The 26,213-nt window shown below is 34.4% G+C and overlaps 1 protein-coding gene across 1 annotated transcript in view; it reads right to left on the bottom strand.

The window, feature by feature from the left end:
* Positions 1-26,213, bottom strand: part of LOC107718227 (inositol 1,4,5-trisphosphate receptor type 1-like) — a 159,589-nt gene that overhangs the window by 62,341 nt on the left and 71,035 nt on the right. The window contains exons 41-48 of the mRNA XM_016525222.1: positions 23,322-23,470; positions 21,893-22,004; positions 20,861-20,896; positions 14,654-14,689; positions 11,921-11,968; positions 10,229-10,358; positions 10,036-10,139; positions 8,797-8,859 (exon numbers count right to left, since the gene is read on the bottom strand). Of these exons, the coding sequence (XP_016380708.1) occupies positions 8,797-8,859; positions 10,036-10,139; positions 10,229-10,358; positions 11,921-11,968; positions 14,654-14,689; positions 20,861-20,896; positions 21,893-22,004; positions 23,322-23,470 (678 nt within the window). The remainder of the gene's footprint in view (positions 1-8,796; positions 8,860-10,035; positions 10,140-10,228; positions 10,359-11,920; positions 11,969-14,653; positions 14,690-20,860; positions 20,897-21,892; positions 22,005-23,321; positions 23,471-26,213) is intronic.

The following is a 26,213-nucleotide window of genomic DNA, read 5'->3' as shown; positions in this document are numbered from 1 at the left end:
CTTCTTAGACCTGTTCAAAGTTAAATAGAAATACTTTAATGTAATACTTCTCACCTTCTCTTTAAAGCAATAACTACCATTTCTGTCCTTTAGTGTGACACACATAAAAGAACCACAGATTGTTTTATAAAACAGTTGATTAATGCAGTAGGGGAGATACAGTATAATCATCACTCATCTTAAAATGGTATAATTTTCAGCACGGTTTTGAACGGATGACAACAAAGTTTGTCTTGAAAATGTCCAACAAGTCAAGTCATTTATTAAAGGTGACATATTATGCCCCTTTTATTATAGCACTTAAAACCTGGAAAAGTCAGATTTTCATGATATGTCACCTTTAAATAAATAACACTATATGAAATTAATTGTCTAACAATGAATATAAATCTCTCTCATGCTATTTGTATATTATTAAGAGGTTTCTTAATTTTTGCTATGTCACATAGGACAAATTTACAGTACAGTTAAAATGTTTAAAAAAAAAACATATATATATATATATATATATATGCACACACACACACACACATACACATTAGGTCTGTCAATGCGTTAACGCATGTGATTAATTCAAAAATCCTTAAGACGTTAAATTAAGTTAAACACAATTAACACAAAATTACTGAAGCACAATTTCTATTGTAAACCTTTTACTCGATTTCACTTCTCTATTTGCCTTCAGATCACTTTAAGCCACTAAACTCCAGGAAAGTTTTCAGTCCAATGATCCAGTAAGCGAATGCATTCAAACAATCCGTCCAAAACAGCGCTAATGTAAAGAAAACCAGGCTGATACATCAGAGATGGCAGAGAGAACAGAGACTCGCTTTGCGTTTTCAGTGAATCATTCAACTCGCAACTCGACTTGTCTACTGCACTATACACTACGAATTATTTTTTTAATGTGTGCTTTGGTGTACACAAATGTATCAATAACATGAACTTCTTCTATCATTTGGTTCTTTGGTGTCCTTTCGGAGTCTCCACATGTCCTTTTTTGAAAACACATCTAAATTTATCTTGAAATAAGCTTGCAGAAAATACAGTTTTTGTAAGAATCACCCTTCAATCTTTTGGTTTACCTTGCTGGATATAGTAAATAATGACTAAATGAATATTTTACAACACTATATTTAACAACACTAGAACTATCCCTTTAAGATGTGGGTCTCTGGAATACTTGATTCTGATTGGTCAGTCGTGACATTCTATGGTCAGATCTTTTCGTATAATGATGGGTAAGCTACTTCAATTATCTTTGTCCTCTGCAACCAATTTTACACATTTCTCATATCACTCTGCGGTTTGCTTTCTGCTTGCATAATAATAAAATAATAATTTCAACTAATCAACAGCATTGTGTTTTTGCACTCAAAAAATGAAATTTGACCCATGCAATTCACCGAAAACTTATCCAATAATAATCAATGACAGGAAAAAAAAACCCTAATGGCAAATTCATGGTGGCCTTGTGTTTGTTTTCCACTCCCTTGCGCAATCTTTGACATGCTGCATAAAAACAGGTTGATTATTAATGACCGTCTATTTATAAATTGACTTTGGCTCTGTGAGTATATATATGATCTTCTTAGAATGTTTGATGTGAGTATTTTACATCGTTCTGTCACAGAGGCATGCACACGCTGACGTCATAGAGCGGGAGACGTCTGTGTGAATAGCTCTCAGGCTTGCTGCCCACTTGCTGCGGAGGCTTCCGTCACGGGTCATCCAGAACTCTGCTGTTCTCACACACTCTGCTTTTGCACTGTACTCTCGCTGTCTCTCGCTCCTTCCCACTCCTACTTGAGCATTACTCACCACAGATGAAGTCCCGTCTGACCTTCCGACTTCTGTCTGGCCTGGAGGTTTTACAGTATAGAGCTGGAAGAATACAGGCCTGTATTTGAGCGGAGCGCAAATGGATTCATAATTCAGGATGATTATTTCCATGCTCTCTAATTATGTCTATTCAGTTCATTGTGGGCCGCTTCAAGTGTGTGAAATTGGATCTTGTGTATCCTGTGACCTCATCATTTTTCAATGGCAGCCTGAGACTTTCAGATGACTCTGGTGGGTGGTTTAGGAATAGCAATGATCAACGCAGACTTGAGGCCTAGTCGTGCCAAATGCAAATTTTGAGATTTTAAAATGAAACTAGATTAAACAATTCTTTAAAAAAAGTAATATAATTAAAATGTTTAATTTAATTTAAAAATGACATTTAAATTGAATTGTTTGCTGGTGCAAAGTTAGGCACGACAATGCTAAGGTGTTGAAAGTGATCGCCATTAGAATTGGTGACAATAATGATGCATATAAAAATATCATACAGCAATGAAGCTGTCAATTTTTTAATTGATCAGATGGCAATCATTTCATAAAATATCTTTTTTTTTTTGTAAATCAAATCAAAGTTTATTTATAAATCACAGTGTTGTACATTTACAAAAAGATTAAATATCATATAAAATAAATAAAATAATATGAAATATTATTTAAATTGTAAAAAAAAAATACATTAAATAAACATCACAGATGCATCTAATTTACTTATATGATGCCAAAGCTGAATTTTCAGCATTTTTATCATACTGCTTAATATTTTTGTGGAAATAAATTTTTCAGGAATGTATTTAATGAGTGTCCTGTAACAATGTCAAAGTCTTTACTGTCACGTTTGATCAATCTAATTCATACTTTCTGAATTTAAGTATACATTTATTTAAAAAACAACATTTTCTTATTTGAAGGGTAGTTTATATGGTACCACTTTACAATAAGGTTCAATTAGTTAACGTTAGTTAATGTATTAACTAACATGAATGAACAATGAACAATACATTTATTACAGTATTTATTCATCTTTGTTAACGTTAGTTAAAGAAAATACAGTCGTTCATTGTTAGTTCATGTTAATTCACAGTGCATTAACTAATATTAACAAGCACAACGTTTGATTTTAATAATGCATTAGTAAATGTTGAAATTAACGAACTAAGATTAATAAATGCTGTAGAAGTATCGTTCATGCTTAGTTCATGTTAACTAAAGTAGTTAACTAATCTTAACTAATGAACCTTATTGTAAAGTGTTACCGTTTATATTAATAAATGTATAAATTATACTGAACAAAAACAAACTGGAATATCTTTTTGACAGCCTCTCAGCTCTTTTCATCATAACATTAAACAACATATCACCATAACAAATGAGTGAAAAAAATACAATCGCAGGCTTTTGCTGAAACTGCTGAGACAAACGGCAAGGGCTAAATGGAGCGAGATGAATCTCGTTGCCCAGGTCAGTTTGTGCACAGTGACAAAATTTAGTGCCACTGATCGGCACTGCCCATGCAAAAGCAGCCTTGCACAATATTCTTGTTTGGGAAAGTTCCTTGTTCTTACTGTATTGTAGTAGCCGGTCCATATTAGGCATGCGGTACAGCCATGAGCAAGTGTACACACTTATACAGATACACATTTCCACACAGATCTGGACGTTGGGGGAGGCTAGACAGCGTGTGGGGTCTGCCCTGTCCCACTTCTCTTTGTGTTCACCAACACACTTCCCCGTACTCTCTGCCTGCTTCGCTCGCTCTGCCCTCAACTTTTGCATAATCTATCTACTTCTCTATTATTCATTCCATTACCTCTCTCTCTCCTCAGCTTCCATCCCTCTTTATCCCTCTCCCTGGTAACAGAATGTGTTATCCTGACGACCACCCCAGAATACCTTTGTAAACAAACAAATTGCGGAGGGGAATTGGCTTGTGTTGTTGTGCAGCTTCCAAACAAATGCCTCTCTGTGCATGAACCAGGACATATTATGCAAGTCAAAGTAATGCGATTCATCCTCTGATATGTTTCAGATTCGCTCAGCGCCACAAAAGACCACTTGTATGGCTCTAATGAGGAGCTTTAAAGTTGATATCTTTCTTCTTTTCATGAGAATAGTTTTGCAGCATTAAGCCAATTATCAACCTGCCTGACCATCTATCAATCAGGATTGAAAAACCCTGTGCCAAAATATCTCACGTTACAGTAACCAAAGAACTTGCATCAGGAAGAGCATCCTCGCTTAGAATTACTCCTTGATCTGCCTGCACATTCTTTGCATAATACGTCAAACCAAATCCACAAACCCAGGGTTCGCTGTTCGGCCCGTTTCACTTCTGCATCCAAAGCAGGCCAGTCAGTACAGTCATCCAATCACATGGCTCCTTTTATCAATGTCATGCTGACGATGCTGCGCTTACTGACTCAACTAACCTTTCAAGACCCTTGAGATAAGATCTAGCAAACCTCCAAGGATTTGACAAGACCATGTTCTTACCAAAATGCTTTAGGGAAAAGAAGCATCTCCAAAGCACAATCTGAATTCACAAATTTTTATATTTGAAATCTCCTGAAAACATGTCTGTGTTACATCTGACCTCAAAATAGAAATGAGAAGTTACAATTATATTCCCCATATTTGAGGAATTATTATTATTTTTTTAATTGTGACATTATTTTCATTATTTTAATTTCATTTAAATTTTGCTTTAATTGTGTGTTAATTTATTTTTAATTAATACATACACCTTTCACTGCAATATGATTTTTAATTAGAATTAATTTAATTAGAATTATTTAAAGGATGCAGAATTTTTTTTTTACTAATTTAAATATGATATAATTATTTAATAATATAAAATAATAAAACATTATATAGGATAAAATAAAATATATAACATAATGTAATAAAATATAATATGTCACAATGCAATAAATAAATAAATAACCTAAAATAGGCTTCATGTTTATTTAATTTGATTCTGGGTGATTTTGGCCTAGAGATGTTGTAGAATGAAGTGAATCTGGAGTTTGGGAACTTGCAAACTGAGAGCATTTACTGAGAAAGGTGTAGCAGAGGACAGCAGAATAAATCCTCTTAAAAGAAGCTGATTTACAATGAGTAAACTCAGTAAATCCCCTGTTAACACAACAGAATGTTACCCCGCACACACACATACACATTTAAAGTGCAGACTACCCCCAGTTCTCTCTTTCTTTCATGTGGTTTCTTCACATCCTTCAAAAGACACCCAAATGACTCTGCAAACCGGTTGCAAATGTGTCATGCAGGTTATCCACAAAACCCTTTTAGTGCTGCAAGAATGCTTAACCAACCTAACCCAATGCACTGAGGTTGATGCTGACAAGCGCAACAGGTTTGTAACATGTTATCGGGAATTAAAGAATCGGCGGGTGAATCTCATATAGCGTGTCAAGAATAAAAAGAGATTCTATTTTAGGACCATTATAGATTTTTTATGCACTGTAAAATTATTTTCATTGAAATTAAACACATTTCCACCCTCAATTCTAATTATCATAATGTGAAAAATATCATTCTGATCACTGTAATGTGAAAACAATAACAGTATATCATTACATGGCATTTATAGATCATGATTGTTGTATTGTCTTTATGCTGACTGTAATAAATTATCATTGTATCCTACTAAAGCAGTGCATTGGCTTCGGTATTTAAATGTTGCATTTGCACTTGGAAAATATAAAATATTCAATTAAATATTCATATTTCTATGTCTGGCCATATAATCATATTTTTCTATGATACATTCACTCTCTTGGGAGTAACGGTGTTTACAGTTGTTAACTGTAATTTTATGGTATCTTTGATTGTGTTATTTAACAGTTTTTTTTATCTTATAATATTTAATAATTTTTTTATTTATTTAATTTACTATTTCTATTGTTTAATTTAATTTAATTAAACGGTACCTTTATTTTATGTTCTTAAGTTTATTGAGTTCTTTTTTTATATTTATTTGTACTGATTGTTAAATAAATTGTTAAACTAAATAAATACATTTCTTAGTCTGTTCTGGGTTTGTTTGGGATAAAGACTAAAATTGTATAAAGCATATTATATTATATTATTCAAATGATATGCTTTTGTTTTCAGCAGAAGAAATAAACTCATACAGGTTTGAAACAATTCGAGGGTGAGTAAATGATGACAGAATTTTCAGTTTTGGGTGAATTGTCCCTTTAAATATCAACAACAAAATGATGCATTTAATGCATTTATGTAAGTACTTTTAAAATAGTCCTAAATACAGGTTTCATTTTCGTGCAAAATAATTATTTGACTTATTTTCATTTGATTTTGAGGTGTATAAAGCATATTATATTATATTATTCAAATGATATGCTTTTGTTTTCAGCAGAAGAAATAAACTCATACAGGTTTGAAACAATTCGAGGGTGAGTAAATGATGACAGAATTTTCATTTTTGGGTGAATTGTCCCTATAAAAATATCAACAACAAAATGATGCATTTAATGCATTTATGTAAGTACTTTTAAAATAGTCCTAAATACAGGTTTCATTTTCGTGCAAAATAATTATTTGACTTATTTTCATTTGATTTTGAGGTGGAATATGACCCAAGCATATTCTTGACAGGTTTAGTTTATATTCACTCCATTAACCTTTATAAGGTAAACAAAGGTGGCACATTGTAGTGCTAATGAGAACAAAGCTCTACTTCCTCTGATTATGGGCATTTCACGTCATTACGGACACTTTTATCTCTTTGTGTGTACCTGTATGTGTCCCTCTCAATCACTTTCCTCTCTTTTTGTCTCTCTCAATCAGAAAAGAACACATTGACCCATTTAGCACAGACACCGAATTGTCAAGAGTGTTTTCTGCATTATTCACCACGGGCTTGGCTTATGTAATCTAGTCATGTGAGCGCCTCTACGTGTTCCTGTTGGGTATCATCAAGTAGAATGCCTATGCTAATAGCAGGGCTGATTATGCAACGCGCCTATTTACAAAAGCACCCACGCAAAACACATACGTGAGCACAGAAACCAGCCCTGCCAGTCCGGGAAATCAAATTGCTCTACAATCGGAACAGCCATCCCTTCTTTGACATTGACTGTCTCCGTTGCCGTGCATCACCCTTCCCGTCCATGCGCAACCGCGCATCGAGCCTAGCAATTTGCCAGGTTGCCATAGCAACCACACTGCACCCGCAAAACCCCTGGCTGGGTGTCTGCAGATGAACTGGACTGCCTCCAATTGACGATCTGAGCGCTCGCTTTGCCTTAGTGTCACTGAATAACATATTATCAGACAATGCACTTTTTCTGTACACATAAAATATACAGATTACTACTTTTGCCAAAATGTGCAGTATTTTTTTAAGCTGGGTTATTTTTCTTAACTAAAAAAAATCAATAATAATACTTGAAATAAATAACTGAAATAAAATATATAAAACCTTAAGCTTTTTATTTTATTTTAGGTAGTTGACAAAACAACATTTCTCATTTTAGTTTAAATTTAATTTGATGTACTAAAATAACTAAACCTAAAACTGAAATAAACTATATAGACATTTAAAAAAAAAAAAACTACTAAAAATGACAAAAAATATTTTTTACTAAATTACTAATTACTAAAACAAAAATTACTAAACTTTTAACTTGAATTAAAATTAAAATGGAAAATACAAAAATAAAAACTAATTCAAAATATAAAAACTACCATAGTATCTCAATTATGCTAAAATAATTATGTTTACCAGAATGCAATGTGTTAAATGTGAACTTTTATTTTTTTTTATTTTCAGTGATATTAAATATTGCGAATAAGCATGCCATTGCAACGTGAAACATGCATTTGTCGCTTTGAAACAATTGTCAAAAGCACTACACGAATAAACTTGAACTCGATTGAAAAATGATACAAGCAAAATATTTTTCGGTTCCAAAACTTTTACTTGACTTTGATTGAACTGCCAAATATAAAGAAGCTTTTAAAAACAAAACAAAATAAACACATCAAAAATTAAAAATCCCCATTTTTGTTTCCAATATGATACATAGGCAACAATAAATTACACATGCAGCTTCAAGAGGTCATGTGACAAGCATAATTGAGGGCATGTGATACTATAGTACACTACTGTACTTACTAATAATGCCTACTTTAGTAAGTTCAACCTACTATAAATATATATTAATTAAAAAGAAAGTTGTTATTTTTGAAAATAGCCTCTATACACTCCTTCAGTTCCTCTCTCATTTTGTGTCTCCAAGCTCTTTCTGTTTTCTTCAGTTTACCCACTGACTCCTCAGTGACACGAGCTAACTGTCCCGCCTGCAGAGACCTTATTGGTGTTTTCTTATCTCAATTCAATGCATGCGCTCCTTCCCTCTTCCTGTTTTGCACCAAGGGAGGATGCCCTGCATTTCAAAGGAAAGGACACGGCTTTCCTATGCAGATATGAGATATGCAAAAACCCCACCTTGCATCAAAACACCAATTCAGATAATGGTTCTGGATATGCTTTAGTTCACATGGTCATTCTGTTCTGGCTCAGCTGACACAAGTGCCACATCGTCTCTGTGACGCCATCATTGTTTACTACAAGTATCTGAATTCACTGTGGCTTTGCACATGACATGAGAGTTTTAAAAGCAGAACAGAGGCTCAGCTCATGTAAGGCATAAAAACAACCCCTCAAAAACATAACAAAATAAACAAAACTACTATAAAATAAAAATAAATAAAAAAAGATATGTATAAATATACTAATAAATATTCATTTAGATATTATATTGTAGATTAAAAGTAGAATATAAAATAATAAATATGATATTATAAATATTAATAACATAATATTAGAATAATAAGCTAAACTTATTCTTGTAATGTGTAAAACAGGAGGTAACTCAAATGAAAGTGAGAAGTGAGAGCTCATCTCACCTGTATGACAGGGTTTCCTCCCTCCAGCAGAGCGATGGCCAGCAGGATGCTTTCCTGGAAGATCTAGAGACTTAGACATTAAATGCATTTCATTTAATGCTGTCCTTTTTAACTTTCTATTCATCAAAAAATCCTGCAAAAACAGTGTATCACAGTTCCACAAAAATATAAAATATCACAACTGTTTTCAACATTGATTATAATAAGGTTAACATTTAATATAAAGTCATATAATATGTTTCTCGAGCACCAAATCAGCATATGAAAATGTGGCTTCGCCATCACAGGAATAAAATGCATTTTAAAATGAAAAATTATTTAAAACATTTATTTAAAAACATTTACTTAAATATGTTAATATTTATTTCAAAAATATTCTAAATATTTATTTTAATAATACTGTCAATATAAATTACAATATTAGTTTTTACTGTATTTTTGGTCAGATAAATGGTAGTTCTTTTATGAACATTAACAAATCTTACCAGAAACTGGAATATTGGCTTAATCAGGTCAATGCATTTATATGACATAAATGACAATATTTTTATATTAGTCAGAATTTTTATGTGCATGTTGACACAATTACTGAAAACGTATTTAATTAAATACGGAACAAAATAATCAATTATAATTATTATAACTATTTCCAAATACAGGTCCATTTCTCATATAATTGCTGCCTTTTTTTCAGTTCATTAAATCAAATCCAACCAATTGATGACCAAATCTCAAGATTGAATCATTCAGTAAAGAACTATAACTAAATCAAACTGTAATCAGTGTTAAAAAAAACTGAACAGGCCTTTTACTTTATTTTAGAATTTCCTGTTTATTGGTTTTGTTCAGCACTTTGGTCAGTGTAACGCTGAATTTTAAATGTGCTCTATAAATAAAACTTCCTTACTTACTTTTTGATGAGATGTGTCACCAATTTTGCATGAAATGGCAGTAAATAAAATCAAAATTGTGTATACGTGCAGCAGAAAATGACCTTTTGGTTAAGTTAGGGTCAAACTGACCAAACCTAATCTTCTTATCATTTGCAGTCAGTTTGTCCTAAAGACATTTTTTTGGCATAAAAGAAAAATCGATAATTTTGACACATACAATTTTATTTTGGCTATTGCTAAAAATATACCCAAGCGACTTAAGACTGGTTTTGTGGTCCAGGGTCACATTTCTGCTTTAACACACCTGCTAGACTTTTTTAAGCAGGTGTGTCTGGAGGCTATTCACACAGGAAGTGTGGGTGCCATGTTCTTGTCGCCTGGCAACAGCAATGGCTCGGAATATATAGGACACGTAGCATAGAGAAAAAAAGTGGTCGGGGAGGGAGTCATCTTTAGAATTACAAAATGAAGTTGGTTTCTATGTATAAAAAGGCCAGTTAGTACCATTTATTATAAGAAACTTAAGGTGCTGCACAAACCTGTAGGAGTCTTGGTCTGCCCGCCGGGGGTGAGCGGCCCGTTGTTGAAATTGGTCAAACTGTCTCGCCTGCCTCCCGGCTTGAAGTTGCCATAGTAACGGTTCACCAGAACTTGCCTCAAAACTTCACCCTGGCAACAGTGAGGGGTTCAGAGTCACGTGAGGGGCATTATGACATACCTCATCATCACCAAACATCAATGTGTCACCATGACCGACATCAAATGGTGAATTTGAAAAAGAAATAATTGAAAACGAACACAGATTTTGACACGAATGTGGTTGTTGATTTATTGATTGATTTTTGAGTTTCGATATTATATTATTGTTCTTTTTTTATGGAGAAACGCACATATACTTCCACAGGTGGTCAATGAGAAACAAAGAATTTATGATAACATTTTAGTTGAAGAAATCATAGAAAAAAAACTGTAAATATCACATTTTGACACGGTAGTCTTCATCAGACAAAATAAAAGCCTGATGAAGTTTGGGGGTCAAAACATTGCAGCAGTTTAACACAGTTTGAACATTAAAATCAGTTTTCCAACAATTAACTTGAAGCTTGTACATTGTTCAAGTTTGGGGTTAGTAATATTTTAATAGTTAATATTAATATGTTAATTCAGGAAGGGTGCCTTAAATTGGTCAAAATTGACAGTAAAGACAATGTTACAGAATATTTCTATTTTAATAAATGATTTTCTTTTTAACTTTCTATTCAGCAAAGAATACAAAAAGATATTTACCCACAAAAAAAATAATAATCAGCACAACTTATTTCAACATTGATAATAATAAGAAATGTTTTTGGAGCAGCAAATCAGCATATTAGAATGATATCTGAAGAATCATGTGACACTGAAGACTGGAGTAATGATGCTGAAAATTCAGCTTTGCATCACAGGAATAAATTATATTCTAAAATATATTAAAATGGAAAACAATTATTTTAGTTTGTAATAATATTACACAACATTACAGCTTTTACTGTATTTTTAAAGCATAAACTTTACTTTATTATTCTTTACTTTGCAAAGGTGTAACTATGAATAAGTTATGCAGTATGTTTTATAACCGTCTAAAGGTGTATTATATAATTATATTGAAAATTATGTATAAGTAATTATACTGAAATTCTCAATAATGTGTTACATGAACAGACTTCAAGTAAAGAGTTACCCAATTCCTTTTCTTTGTGGGATGCTACTCAACTGCTCCTCAAGACCAATCCCTACCTCGTCCTGTTACGTTTGATTAGTACAGTCAGAAAGAGGTCAGAAAGGAAGACAGAATCTGATAACGCTAGATCCCTTTCATTAGTCGCATCTGACCTCAATAATACCAGAGGCCTCGGATACAAGACACCACACCAATTAAAACTAATCCTAATTCAGAGATTACACAGATAACTATAACTCGACTGCTCACTCGAAACACCCCAAACCCGAGTCCATGGAAACACACACACACACACAAACACAATATCAAGATGTTTATCACCTATAAACGGATCAATCGCCACCTTCAAACCTAAAGAGAAACCTAAAACTAAAGAAAATAGTCATCCGGGTTTTTTAGCTGAAACCTTCACCCATTTGGAGCAGACAGGAGGGTTTGAAGGGTGAGTTTGAGAATGAGTGGCTCAAGCAGTGGCCAGGGGGTGCGTCACATGCCCCGTTTCTTTACCTACCCTTCTCTGATCCTCCAGTTGCTTCTGGGGCTGGTTTGGATCAAACTCCTGAGTGACGTGAGTTAGCAGAAAGCAAAAAGGAGGGAAGAAAAATGACAAGCATAAAAAAAGAAAGGGGTCAAGACTGAGAACATTAGTCACTATTTTGACATGCATGAAAAGTGGGGCATATTACATCATGCAGTTAAAGGAGAGGCATGGTGTGTGTATGTGTATGTGAATGTGTGTGTGTGTGAGCAGACAGGCAGAGCAGAGTTACATGAGCTTTAGTTTATCCATAAAACCCTAAAACGATCCCTCAAAGGACGTAGGAAAGGGGGTAAAACAGGAAAACTAATAAATAATGCATTTCATAATATTTGTTTTTGAATCCCCTGCCCTTTAATGAATAACAACTCAACAGGAAGGTTGTTTGGCAGCGTCAAACTTCCCTAACCCATTCTACAGGCCATCTGTTTTGGGTCGGTCTGTATAGTTGTGCATCTACAGCGGCAATAGTGGGAATGAAACCATGTTAATTACATAAGCACCACACAGGGCGCCAAAGCTAGAAATGTAAGCCATGAGTGAGAGAAATGAGACGGAAAACTTTTCTCTAGATTATGTAATGGATCCTGTGTACTATTGACACACACAGCGGCCCATGCCCTCAGCTGCCTTGGTAGAGCAGTAGATTTGCTTTTCTGCCTTTTTTCTCCCTGTCTGTCATATACACAGACATATTTGGGCACATGCAAAATGTACAACAGTGACAGGACATTTTTCAGCAGCCTTAGTTTCAGAAGGTTTTTCCCTCGTTCAGTTTCTCCACAGACAAATAAATAAATCAGAGAAAAAGTCACAAAGTACAAGACTGTATACATCTTTTATAAAGCAATAAACTACACATCCCATGAATCACTGCAAATGATAAACAGATATGACAGTAGAATGTAAAAATTGTTGAAAAGATACATTATGATGTTATTTTAAGTTATATTATTAGTATTATTAAATTCAACATACTAATAATTACAATAAAATATTTTTTTTAAAGTGTAGGGAAGCTGATTTAATTGACCCTTCGCAAAGACCCACCCTCCTTAGTTACTGTTGCTATGTCCGACAAGCCATGGCACTCTCACGCCACACATCATGTTCTCATGCAGAGAAAAATACATCGCAGAGCAAACAGGACACTGACAACGCATTGACAGACAAGACAGAGCAGGTTACTTTTGATTTGAAACAAAGTCTCAGCTTTCAAATGTTGTCCTCTTTGTTTTTTTAAGAAATTTTAACAATAAAATAATTTTGTGGCTCTTTAATGTGTCGTGACCAGTGTTGGGGAAAGTTACTTTTTAAAAGTAATGCATTACAATATTGCTTTGCCCTAAAAAAGTAACTAATTATGTTACTTAGTTACTCATCTGGGCTGGGCTTGCTTGATTTTGTTTTTTATAAATATAAAAAGTTCTACTTTTGGCAAATGTAAAAAGCCCTTTCACACCAAAAGTGAAATGAATAAGCCTCAGACGGCACGAAATGTTAATTCACATCTGTACAGTAGAGGGTGCAGCTCAAACAAGCCTTTCAATTGTGCTGCCATTCTGCATTGAATGAAGAATATGATGCAGGAGAAGAAAGTTCAACACTCTTCAGCAATAAAAAAAAACAAAAAAAAACAGGAGAGCTGTCAATCAATAAATGGGAAAACAAATTAACTGGTGTTACCTATTTGGAAAAGTAACTCAGATATTTTCTTGTAAATTAAAAAGTAATGCGTTGCTTTACTAGTTACTTGAAAAAAGTAATCTGATTACGTAACTCAAGTTACTTATAATTTGTAGCGCCTCAGTTAAAGCGGCACATGAACCAATCATCTCTTCCTCTTTACTGGTTATAGCACAAAATAAACATGAATGAAAATCAGAAGGTATCTTGTTTCAACCATGGAAAGACATCAGTACAAAACGTTTTTCAAGTTCAAGTCCACCGACGTTTATCTACTCTCCTGTCTGGTTTGTTTGTCGGACAAAATGGCAGATTCTGCGTTATGATTGGTCAGATGGCCTGTCAATCAAACTCCTGGCGAAGGGTCGATTACATAATTTGCAGTGTTTCATGGGAGAGGCAGGTCACTGTGAAATTCTTTGAGCATGTTTTTCGTCGCCATAGTAACAGCATCCTCTCTGATTGGAAGATCCATAGAGGATCTTTCTTCAGAATTTCATCCAGAATTTGGTTAGTAAACACTGGTTTGGTTGAATTTGGTTAGTAAACTTTTATTTAAAAATAAATCTTAGAAAATTTTAAAAAAGGCAAAAAAATCTGAAATCACACTAACTGCGACTTCTGCAGAAGCATATATCTCCGAGCTCATGGTATGCTTGTTTTGAAAGGTCATGTGTTATCAGGTAATTTCTCAGTGGAGAAAATGAATGGGTTTTGACATCCAGATCCCAACTGTTGCGCTTTAATCAGCAAGACCAAAAAGAGGTCAGCTTATTGGCATATTTCCATACTGAGGGGGAAAACTAATCAAGAGTTAAGATCTAAGTGTGTTGTGTGCCAGCGTGGGGCTTTGCTTTCCCATTTGCATGGGCAGAGATGACTCAAAGCGGAGATAAAGAGGCTATTGCAATGCAATGAGGCAAGGATATGGTATGAGACGATCAACTACTGACTGCAACAACCCATATTCCCACATTCCAGCCAAGGCTGGCGGGGAGGGCGAATATGTGTTGGACACACCTCTGCTGGGACCTCTGGTTCTGGTGGGGGTGCAAGCTAATGGAGATAAAAAGTCATGAGTTAGTTAAAGCAGATTAGTCTCTGGCATTGATAGAACGTGTTAATGCCCTTGACAACTAGAAACTCATTAATGCAGCATCCATCAGACCCATCAAAAATAACCAGCCCGAGAGAATACACTTTTCTACACTGAAGCGTCTGCAGATTGGGAAGGCTGCATATTCATCTATGGCAGCGTAGGGTTGATCGACCTCAGCGGGTCATCCTACGTGTTGGGTTCTTATCAAAAAGGGTCATCACAGCGGGAAGACTGGCTAAAATGTGCACACAATTATATTATAACCGATAAAAGGCTTTAAAAATCCATACTCAATCTCAAATGGTTATGTAATGCACTCTCAAGCCGTGACTTGACAGAAAAATATTACTCTGTTAAGTGTTACCAAGGTGGGTGTGGGAAAAAAAAGTTGTTTTTTTGTGTGCGTATGGCTGATTTTCAAAAAGGTATGTGCAACTTGTTTGGTCCTGTCACAACATTCAATCCACATGGATCTGAGCGGGTAAGTATTTCCACAATCATGGGTGCTTATTTTGCATTAGTAAGACAAGAAAAGACACATGAAATCAAAACGTTAAGTCGTGCAAGAGCAAAAAGGAACGAGCAAAGCAGGCGACATGCACGGACGCAAACAGTTCCTTGTTCAACACATCAGAGACAATGAAGAGGATGACTAGTGTGAGAACCGTACTAACAACAACCAAAAAAAAATGACAACTAATTATTTAGATAGCATAACCACTCAATGGCGTTTGCCTTCATAAAAATTGGTTTGCTCTAAAAGGATGCAAAGAGGAAATTTTGAGCATGATGTCTGGAACCATTCTAACACAAAGGAAAAGAGGGGGGTTCTAAATTAGCAACAACCGTGACGCACGCGCATGTTTGTGTGAGTAATACTGCAACCAGTAAGGAATCTCCCTTTTTGCGACATAATTTTTCAGCTGGAAAATAATGCTGCTGCAAAACACAAGGTGTGAATGTGAAATGTCCCTCTCTAGCCACCATAAATGCACGCTTTCATCACATGCTATAAAAACACTTTCTTGTGAATTTCCCCACAAGAAATCGATAAAGCACATCCATTCATCTGCACATCCATCCATCCATCCGGTAATAAACCCAAATTAGATTTAACACTGACTTTTGAAAGAGCTCTTGACTACTTTTTCTTCCAGTGCAAGTCACAAGTTTGTGTGTCACAAGTTTATGGAGTGTGGGGACGAAACAGCTCGCACATTCACTGATGTCACAGCTTTATTCTTTGCGGTGCATGTCAATGGTGAGAAGCTTCGTGGGGTCGTTTCAGTCACTGTCATTGTCGACAAAATGTCATTAACCTGACTGTCATGACGAGCTCAATAGCATAAATGTGTGTCTTAAAGCTTGTGGCCTGAAGGTATCAGGCTCGTTGCCCTCAATTTAGCATTTCAATCTAATAAGATGGAAACTTTCTCAAAAGAACGCAAGGGTTTAGGACGTCGTTTAGGACCACCCCTCATGCCCAACGGAGGGTCTTTGCCACTGCCAGCGTCTCTTGGTAAACAGCCCGTCGCACTTTTATTGGCGATTATTGCAGAAGGTCACACAACAGTAAAGAGCCTGGATTCCAGGAAAAAAACGAGGGAAAAAAAAAAGGGCAGGTCTTATGTAACCTCTGGTTGCGAGCTGGCGGGAGTCCAGGAATCGTGCTGCACAAAGGCGAGGAAAATGGGACAGCGGCGCGCGCGGGGACGGATGTGCCCACAGCTCCCCCTGATGGCCGTCAGGAGACGTGCAGAGGAGGAGCCAGAGATAACAAAGGACACATGAGGACAACAGACCCCAACTGACACACACTGACTATTGGAACTGACTGAATCTACTGACAGAGCGAGAAACAGAGAGAGGGGGAGGGAAAGAGTGAAAGAGAGACATAGCATAAGAGAGATGGGTAAAGGCAATGAAAATATAAACAATAATGAATTTATGAGGAGAGAGAGACAAGGAGACAGAGAAAGAAAGGAAGACTGAATGACAGAAAGAAAGACCATTTAAGGCTGAGAGAGAGAGAGAGAGAGAGAGAGACAGACATGGTGCAGTTGTGATTGTCTAGCACAGTCCAGGTGAAGGAGACACACACACTGCTCTCTCCATTCACATTACATAAGCTTCCCTGCTCAGCAGCATCGTCAACCTAAAGCCATATTATCTTCCCCATCCCTCTTACATCACACACACTTACACTCTGTGACAGGAGCCACATTCTCTTATGTAATATAAAGATGAACAGAGAGACACAGAGGGAGAGGTCGTATGCTATGAGCAGGGATGGTCACTCCACACATGTGCTGTGAACACGTGTAAGTGTGTATGAGGGCTCCGACTCTAAGGACACAACCTCTCATCACTCATCAAAAAACAGTCAACAACATGCAAAATAACCATCAGATTCACAACAGGTGACTGTATCCTTGTTGTAATGTTAGTTTTAACGTTTATACGTATATAAATCGTATATAAATAAATATATTTAGCTCTGCACTGTAAAAAAAATTCCGTAAAATTTACGGTAGAAAACCGGCAGCTGTGGTTGCCGGAATTTTACCGTAAAAAATACGGTAGCAACGTTTTAGGTTTTACGGTTTTAACTTAAATTTACAGTTAAATACCGTAATTTCATTAACTGATAAAATGTTATTATATACCAACCTATTGAAGTACTAAAATCTGTTTTGTACCTTTGTAATACACTGATAACCACCAAATGCAGGTGGTGATGAGAAAGTCACACGATGAACCAAAGCCTATCACAAGCAGCTTTTAAATAATAACATATATAGAAGGTGCACAGTGTCATTCACACAAACACCAAACACCATCATGGTAACACACATGAAACTGAAATAATGCAATAAACATTCAACAACATTAGGTGTAACACACAACCCTAATATACAAAACTGATAAGAAAAAACTAAAAAGAAACATAGTTATTTCAACAAAAAAACATCAAATTTGAAATGTAACACAGGGAATTCTGGGAATGTCAATTTACAGTTATTCACTGTAAATTATACGGTCTTTTTCACTTCCAAATACGGTATACTACCGTAAAATTAATGTCCAATACATGTAATGTCCAATACAGTTTTTCACCGTATATAGTAGGGGAATTTACCGTTAACCATTTAACAGGATTTTACTGTAGCATTTTTACAGTCTTTTACCGTTAAATTCACGGTCATTTTTTTACAGTGTGTCGTTAAAGGGGAGAAAGGTATATAACTATAAATAAAATTATATAATTTATATAAAAAACAGGTATATATAAAAAACAGGTATTAAAAATATTTTTATATTATAAAATGAGGGGGGGGGGGGTTCCTACATTCAAAAAAACAAACAACAAAAATATGTTAAAAATTGTGTGTGTGTGTTAAAAAAGTGGAATGAATAAAAATAATTTTCTGTGAAAATCAGCAGCGCCCGACAAATGCTGTCAATACCCTGCATCAAACCCAGAACTTCCCCTAGGAAGATATTTACTCACGAGCGCTCATGTCTCCTTATTTATCGAAATGCCCCCATCAGCACTTCAGCCTTATCTTTTACTAGTAAGAATGTATTGGAAAAAAGCACACATTGCATTTTTAAATGTCTCAAGCTTACCCTTTGACATTCAGTTTTTTCCTCAGAAGGAGGTGCTACTTAATCTTCTGAGATACATGTTTCTGATTACCTTAATTTAACACCAAAACACCCATAAATACACCCTTTATTGCCCTTTTGCACTTCTCCTATACAAATCCAAAGAGGCTCTTGTCATGAGACACACACATATACACAAATAATAATGCCATCAGCTGTGTTATTTTTCTTGTTCAGCCATGTCACACAACCGCATGCATGTTCAAAAACATTCACACACGTCTTCCTATTATGGGGAGACAGGGTCGCATTTCATCCCTGGAACTGATAGAAGAGCAGTGACTATAAATATAGTATGAACTCCCACCTACCTTCCTGACTTCAGAAACATTCTTTTTAAACTTTTACATTTACAGATACATTCCCACCTCTCACATAAAAAGAGTCAATGGTAAGCCACCACAAGATCAGTATTACTCATCATTAAAGTGTGTGCATGGCAGAACTGCACTAAATATTTAAAATTAACAGTATACTTAAGAAATTTGAAATTAAAGTTTGAAAATCTCCCATTGACTAAGAAACTGTTTGAATATTTACCACTCAAAATCCAATTCAGTGACATCATTGTGATATTTGCATAAATTTACATATTAGATTATGATATATATGACAAATTGGATTTAAAACAAGAGGGTCAGAATATTAATTAGAAGGGGAAAAGGTGTATTTTTCTGACCCCATTGCCATATATTTTTCTTGTTTTGAAGAAAAACAAGACTTAATATCATAATTTTACATTTTACAAGATTTACTTAAATCTTGATCTTGATTTAGGAATGTTTAAATATTTGTACTTGAAAACGAGACAAAAAACGAAGTAAAAAAAAAAAACTTTTTTGCAGCATATGTGTATGCACTGTAAGTTTGGATCCATTTAAAGGGTTAGTTCACCCAAAAATGAAAATTCTGTCATTAATTACTCACCCTCATGTCGTTCCAAACCCGTAAGACCTTCGTTCATCTTCGGAAAACAAATTAAGACTTTATTCAACAATTCCGCCGCGTCACCCTAGCGCCATTTTGGAGAGTATCCACTGAACGCAAACAGCGTATGCTGTTCTGTGTCAGCTGCGCCACGCAGATACGTTTTCTACGTTGTTTGTGCTTTGATTTGAACGAAAACAGCATATCCGTGTGGTGCAGCTGACACAGAACAACATACGCCGTTTGATTTCAGTGGATACTCTCCAAAATGGCGCTACAGGGTGATGCGGAGGATTAGAATTGTTGAATAAAGTCGATTTTTTTTTTCTTTTGCGCACAAAAAGTATTCTCGTAGCTTCGTAATATTACGGTTGAACCCCTGATGTCACATGGATTATTTTACTGATCTCCTTGCTATGTTTCTGGACGTTGATCGTGGTAGTACCCTTGCTGTCTATGGGAGGGTCAGAAAGCGGTCAGAAAAAATGCATCAAAAATATCTTAATTTGTGTTCTGAAGATAAACGGAGGGCTTATGGGTTTGGAACGACATGAGGGTGAGTAATTAATGACAGAATTTTAATTTTGGGGTGAACTATCCCTTTAAGAAATCTAATTTGTGGCATTCAGACTTCATTTCTAACCGATCCTGCTTTTACCACAACCTCAAAAAGCATTTACACATTCATATGTGTCAGAGATCCGTCAGAGCGTTTTACAATATGGTTTGTGAAAGCCATGCTGTTTTTTATTTATGCCTTTATTTTTGTGAACAATCAACTGAAAACTGCCAGCAAAGACTCAGAATCGAAACAAAAAACCTAACCTAAACTAATATTTTTATATGCAAGCACTTTCAGAAAGATGACTCTAATAATCTAATAATATGTGCATTTACTTTCCAAACCTAACATTAAAAGTTCAAATAAAAAATGATTTATAGTGATAACAAACTGTTGAAGTTGCAATTTTATGGCTCGTCAGATGACGAAATCCCAAACTAAGACTGAAAAAATTATTTTAAATGCAGATGAATGAGCCACAATTTCTTACCTGAACTGGGTTTGGCTATATTTCAGCGTAATGTGTTTTTGGCTGGATTAATACCAGCGACTGTGTTATTAAAAACTCTGTAATTACTTGTTCTTCACAGTGCCAATTATATATTGTGAGGTCCCTGTTAACCAGCTACTGTTGTTGTATGTGATTCAGCAGTGAATGTAACAGGAACGTAAACTGAATTAATGCTACACAGAGGAAGTGTGAACAAAGTGTGGTGGGCTGATACACTTACACACATTTTCACCAGCACACGCTATCTAAAACAAGGCCAGTGGTAAAAACACATGCACACGAACACACACTGAAACTACCAGGTGAGGTTAACTGCACGCAACCTCAACACACATGGACAGACAATAAAACGGCCGGTTTGTGGTGAAGTCACGTTGACAAACACCAGCCAAAAAGCTCAAAGGAAAAGAGAACAAGCACTAAGTAGGACGACTACATTGGCAAAAAATAAAAAACAACCTCAGCCACATCCAGCTCATCATCAAAGGCAATTAGCTGGAAGAGAAGAGCATACAGCAAAGTTAGTATTGTGAAGGAAGGAATCAGAGAATGCTCAAAAAATGCCAAACAATGTTCGTTAGTGACATAACACAAGATTATTGTGATTGTTATTCATTAGCGTTAGCTTTCAAAGCATTAGTTGCCAACTACAAAAACGTGTGACCAAATCTTGTCATCTGTAGTTAAAGACCCCATGAATTCATGAGTGCAAATAAAATAATAAACTAGAATAATATATACAAATAAAAAATAAAATAAAATATATTGAATTAAAAAAAATCAAAAAAAAAAATACAATCAATATAATATAAACTAAAAATGAAAATAAAAGACAATTTAAAACCAAATAAAAAAATAAAAAATCAAATCAAATAAAAGCGATCAACATAAACAATCAAAATCAAAATAAAAAAATATATAATATATAAAAAAATTAATAAAAATAAAAATGAATCAAAATAAAATAAAATAAAATAGAAATTAAATCAAGAATTAAATTTTTTAAAAATACAAAACAATAAAAATCTAATAAAACAAATCAGAAACTGGATATAGCCAGAACTTTATAATAAAATGTTGGGCATTCAAATATGGTAGTGACATTAATTGGGTGTTAATTCATTCAGTGCTGATAAAACCACATTAGGAAATCAGTATGTTTTATTAAGTGTTAGGAGGACATGAGTCATGAACAGATGCACGTGTGTGTTTGAGTGCAGTTATGTATATAAAAGTATATAGGCTAATAAAAACAGCATGTCAGATGTTTAACATGGTCTTCTGAGCTTGATTTTGGGCAGTACTGTGGAAAGACGGAGTGAAATGTGTCCTGTGAGGCCTGTTTTGCTATTTTTATGGGTAATATGGACAAATATACAGTAACACACACACCGAGGGATTCTTGTAATTTCATCAAGATGTAAAATAGTGCTGTAGAAGACAGAAAGGATATTTGTTATTTGTTTTATGCAACTACAGTGTGTATGTTACCTTTTCCCCATAGCCGCGGTCTTTTGTCATCATTTCTCGAAGCGTCTGCAGAACTTTTATACACAAACGCTCCTCGTTCTCCTCTAAAAGCTGTTTAGTGTGTTTTATTAATCTGAAAGAGAAAAACAGTTCGTTTCACAAGTTTGTTTTAATAATGATAACAACTGATGATGATACAGTATCTATATGCTTTCATTGCAGGGACACATGATATATCACCTTTAAAAAATATATATAAAATAATAATGCCATCAATAATGCAAAATAAAATAAAATAAAATAAAATAAAATAAATAATACCAAATAATAAATAAAATAAAATTTAATAAAATTTAATTTAAAATAATAATGCCATCAATAATGCCAAATAATAAATAAAATAAAATAAAATTTAATTTAAAATAATAATGCCATCAATAATACCAAATAATAAATAAAATAAAATTTCATTTTATTTAAAATAATAATGCCATCAATAATGCCAAAAAATAAATAAAATAAAATAAAATAAAATGTAATTTAATTTAATTTAATTAAGTGCTGGTAAAATATTAGAAATGGAGTGAAGTGATAATGATAAATGTACTCTTTAGCAGATCTCAAAATTAATATTCATCTTTCAAACTTTCAATTAACATTGCAATGGTTATTATTAATTTTATTTTATTTTTTATAATGACCCCACATAACTGCAGAAAGACCGTCCTTATAATAAATATTCCGTAAACTGCTTTTGATAAAAATGCTTGCTAAATGACTTCACAATGTCAACCTTTTTAAACTAAATAACCCTGACTTGAACTGAAAAAAAACTGAGCTGTTAACAGACTGTCATTTTGCTCCCACTGACAGCACAATGGATGCTAACATTGTAATGTAACTCCATTCCTGAATCAGCTAATCCTGCATCTCAGGATTATTCCCATAGAAGCCGTCACACGCAAACAAACACACAGGTAATCCCTTTTGTAGCTCTGGCAGACTGAGAACAGCCTCTCACAGCACGAGGACAGGTGAAGGACAGTAAGCACTACTGCACCATTGCATAATGCGGCCCGTGAGTGGAAAAAACTGTGATTTATTTTTCATACGTTTCATATGTGTTTGAAAGAAGTCTCTTTCAAAGAAGTGGATTTATTTGATCAAAAATACAATAAAAACACTAATATTGTGATATTTTATTAGAATTAGAAAAAGTTTTGTATTTTAATATATTTTAAAATGTAAGTTATTTCTATGATAGGAATGCTGAATTTTCAGCATCATTACTCCTGTCTTCAGTGTCTCCAATGATCCTGTATGTGTTTTAATGTCACCCAATAAAGCATATTCATGGATGTCACTGGTTCATAACATAAAAAGAGAGGAAGACTGTTAGGACAGTTTTGTCCTCTCAGTTCAAGAGGGTTTATGGGAAAATGAAACTCACTTAAAGATGAAGCCTCCGCTCTCGCATTTCTGTCGGGCATCTGTGTTTTCAGGGAAGAGCAGCTCCGGGCGATGCAGTACGTCCACCAACACCGAGAGCTCAGCTTGAACCAGGGGCCGCAGACGATCCTCCAGAGCAGACACGATGTCCTGACAAACACACATCGGAGCACAAACAAAAACACAAATTCAGTTATTTTGATCATGTGCAACTGAAGCCCTTCACAGTGACAGTATAAGACAATTTTCAAGTATAAAACAAACTATGTTTATGTTAGACCACAGGACGTATAAGAGACACTCGCCAAGCAAACTGACATTGACAAGTACATTAATGCAGTGGATAACTTCCAATACTTCTCACAAAATATTTGTATTGCACATATTATACTTCTCAGAGATACGGAAACGGGCTTTTTTCATATATGATACACTAAGTTTGAGTTGGATTGTTTTTTATGTCTCTTCTGCTCAACAAGGCTGCATTTATTTGATCAAAAATATTTTTATATATTTAAAAATATAATGTTTTAAATATTATGTATTTAAAAATTTAATATTTTACTGATGGTAAAGCTGAATTTTCTGCATCATTACTCCAGTCTTCAGTGTCACATGGTCCTTCAGAAATCATTGTAATATGCTGATTTGCTGCTCAAGAAATATGTTTTTCATTATCAGTGTTTTTAAAACTATCATATAATGCATCCTGGCTGAATAAAAAAAAAATACAGTATATATATATTTTAAATAATCTTACTGACTCTATTGAAACTTTTGTATGACATACTATTTTTATTGGATGCAATAATATTAACAATATTTAATTATATATTTATTTAGTTAGTATAACATATTGTTTATATTATTAAATATTTAATTTTTATTCCTTTCATATGTGTAACAAACAGGCGATCATGTCACTTGCAACATCATACATGAACTGAGCGTGTCTCCATCTCTGTGTAAAAAAAACCATCTCATATATTTTCATTGGCACTAGCAGGTGTGGTAAAAAGCCATTTTTGGACCCAGGCCACACATATTCTGAGCACCAAGGGCATGACTTGTTTCCAAAGCAAGGGCTGAAACCAACAGCCCTGAGGCCCACTGCACAGACGTGAGCTGTGCAAACGTGTCTGAATACTCGCCAACTCACGCCACAGCTGCACGGGGGTGGAGATAGACGTGATGAAGCCATGGTTTACCGCAGCTCGCTAACTCACCCTTCCCTCCCCTAGGCTAGATGACACCCCTCCACTGACCTCTATCCTCAGTCTTCTCAGTGGAGTATGAAAGCAGCATTTTAAAACGAGAGGAAATGCATGTTTCTACCCACAACACCACCTTCTGATGTCAAGGTGTCTTTTTTTCAGCATTTCGACATTGCACCTTTGAAAGAAAGCAACTGCTGTTCCTCTGTTAAACACAACAGCAGGGACTTCTAGATACCGCTGGAAACAAATCAGCAAGTTGCTGTATCCGTTTTTATGCTGTCATATGGGCCATTTAACAAAACAGGTGTCATGCATTTAAAACACACACACTTATATATATATATATTATATATATTAGTTTTTTTTGTTTTTTTTTTCTCCGTCATCACGAGGATTATATATATATTTATTTATTTTTTTTACTTTCTGTTGCCCTTTTTTAAATAATATTTTTTTTTATTACTTTTTAATATAATTTATTTCCAAAAGTAATTGTAAATAAAAGCTAGCATTAGCTTTAGCTAGCATTACTATAATATTTTTCACATATTAAACTATGGCAAAAAAATAAAACAATAAAATACAATAAAAATATAATAATTTTATAAGTTGACTCATTTTTGTTATGTTTGTCAACTTTGTTGCAATGATTTTTTTTATAATAAATGAAATGCAAATTAAAATGTAAAATACTACTATACTATAATACTACTTTTAACACTATAATAATATCAAATAAATTCTCTATAAAATATTATCATTTAAAGATTAAATTACAAATCATACTTAAATAATTTTTCTAAGAACCTATGAACGTATGACCTTAAGCACAAAGCTGTTAAATAAATTTTTCAAATCAAGTGTTGTTTTTTTCCCTCAATTACAGTTTAATCAAATTAAACTGATAATCCTGTTACCATCAACACTGTTGCCTTTCTGAAGACATTATTTTAAACCAGTATATGCTAAAATGTATTGATTTAGCTCGAGAAGGCGCAGTGCAATTTATTATCACTTAAATGAATATTTATTTGATAGAACATTTACGATCTTGCAGAAATCTTCTCAAATTGAACGAGACACCACGTTTCATTAAATTATCCATATTATGTATGTGTGTGTGTGTGTGTGTGTGTGCAGTGTTGGGGAGTAACTAGTTACATGTAACAGAATTACGTAATTTAATTACAAAATAAAAGGAATTGTAATCAGTTACAGTTACAGAGAAAAAAATGTGTAATTAAATTACAGTTACTTATGAAAATGTTAAGGATTACAAAGGGAGTTACATCTGCTTTTTTCACACACACTCCCACATACAGATTTAATTGATTTCTTTCATAAATTGCAGTGACTGCTCTAAAATATGAAACATCAATGTTTCAGGAGTTTAGAACATGCTTATTTGATCATTCTTTTATTTCATATATGGGTTTATGTATAGCTATGCTTCATTTTTTTAAAGGGGTCATATGACGTTGCTAAAAAGAACATTATTTTGTGTATTTGGTGTAATGAAATGTGTTTATACGGTTTAAAGTTCAAAAAACATTATTTTCCACATACTGTACATTATTGTTTCTCCTCTATGCCTCGCCTTTCTGAAACGCGTTGATTTTTACAAAGCTCATCGGTCTGAAAAGCGAGGTCTGCTGTGATTGGCCAGCTATCCAGTG

Source organism: Sinocyclocheilus rhinocerous, unplaced genomic scaffold, assembly GCF_001515625.1.
Source record: "Sinocyclocheilus rhinocerous isolate Xijiao unplaced genomic scaffold, SAMN03320098_v1.1 scaffold1111, whole genome shotgun sequence".
In the NCBI taxonomy this organism is placed as follows: Eukaryota; Metazoa; Chordata; class Actinopteri; order Cypriniformes; family Cyprinidae; genus Sinocyclocheilus; species Sinocyclocheilus rhinocerous.
This window is presented reverse-complemented; position numbering and strand designations above follow the sequence as displayed.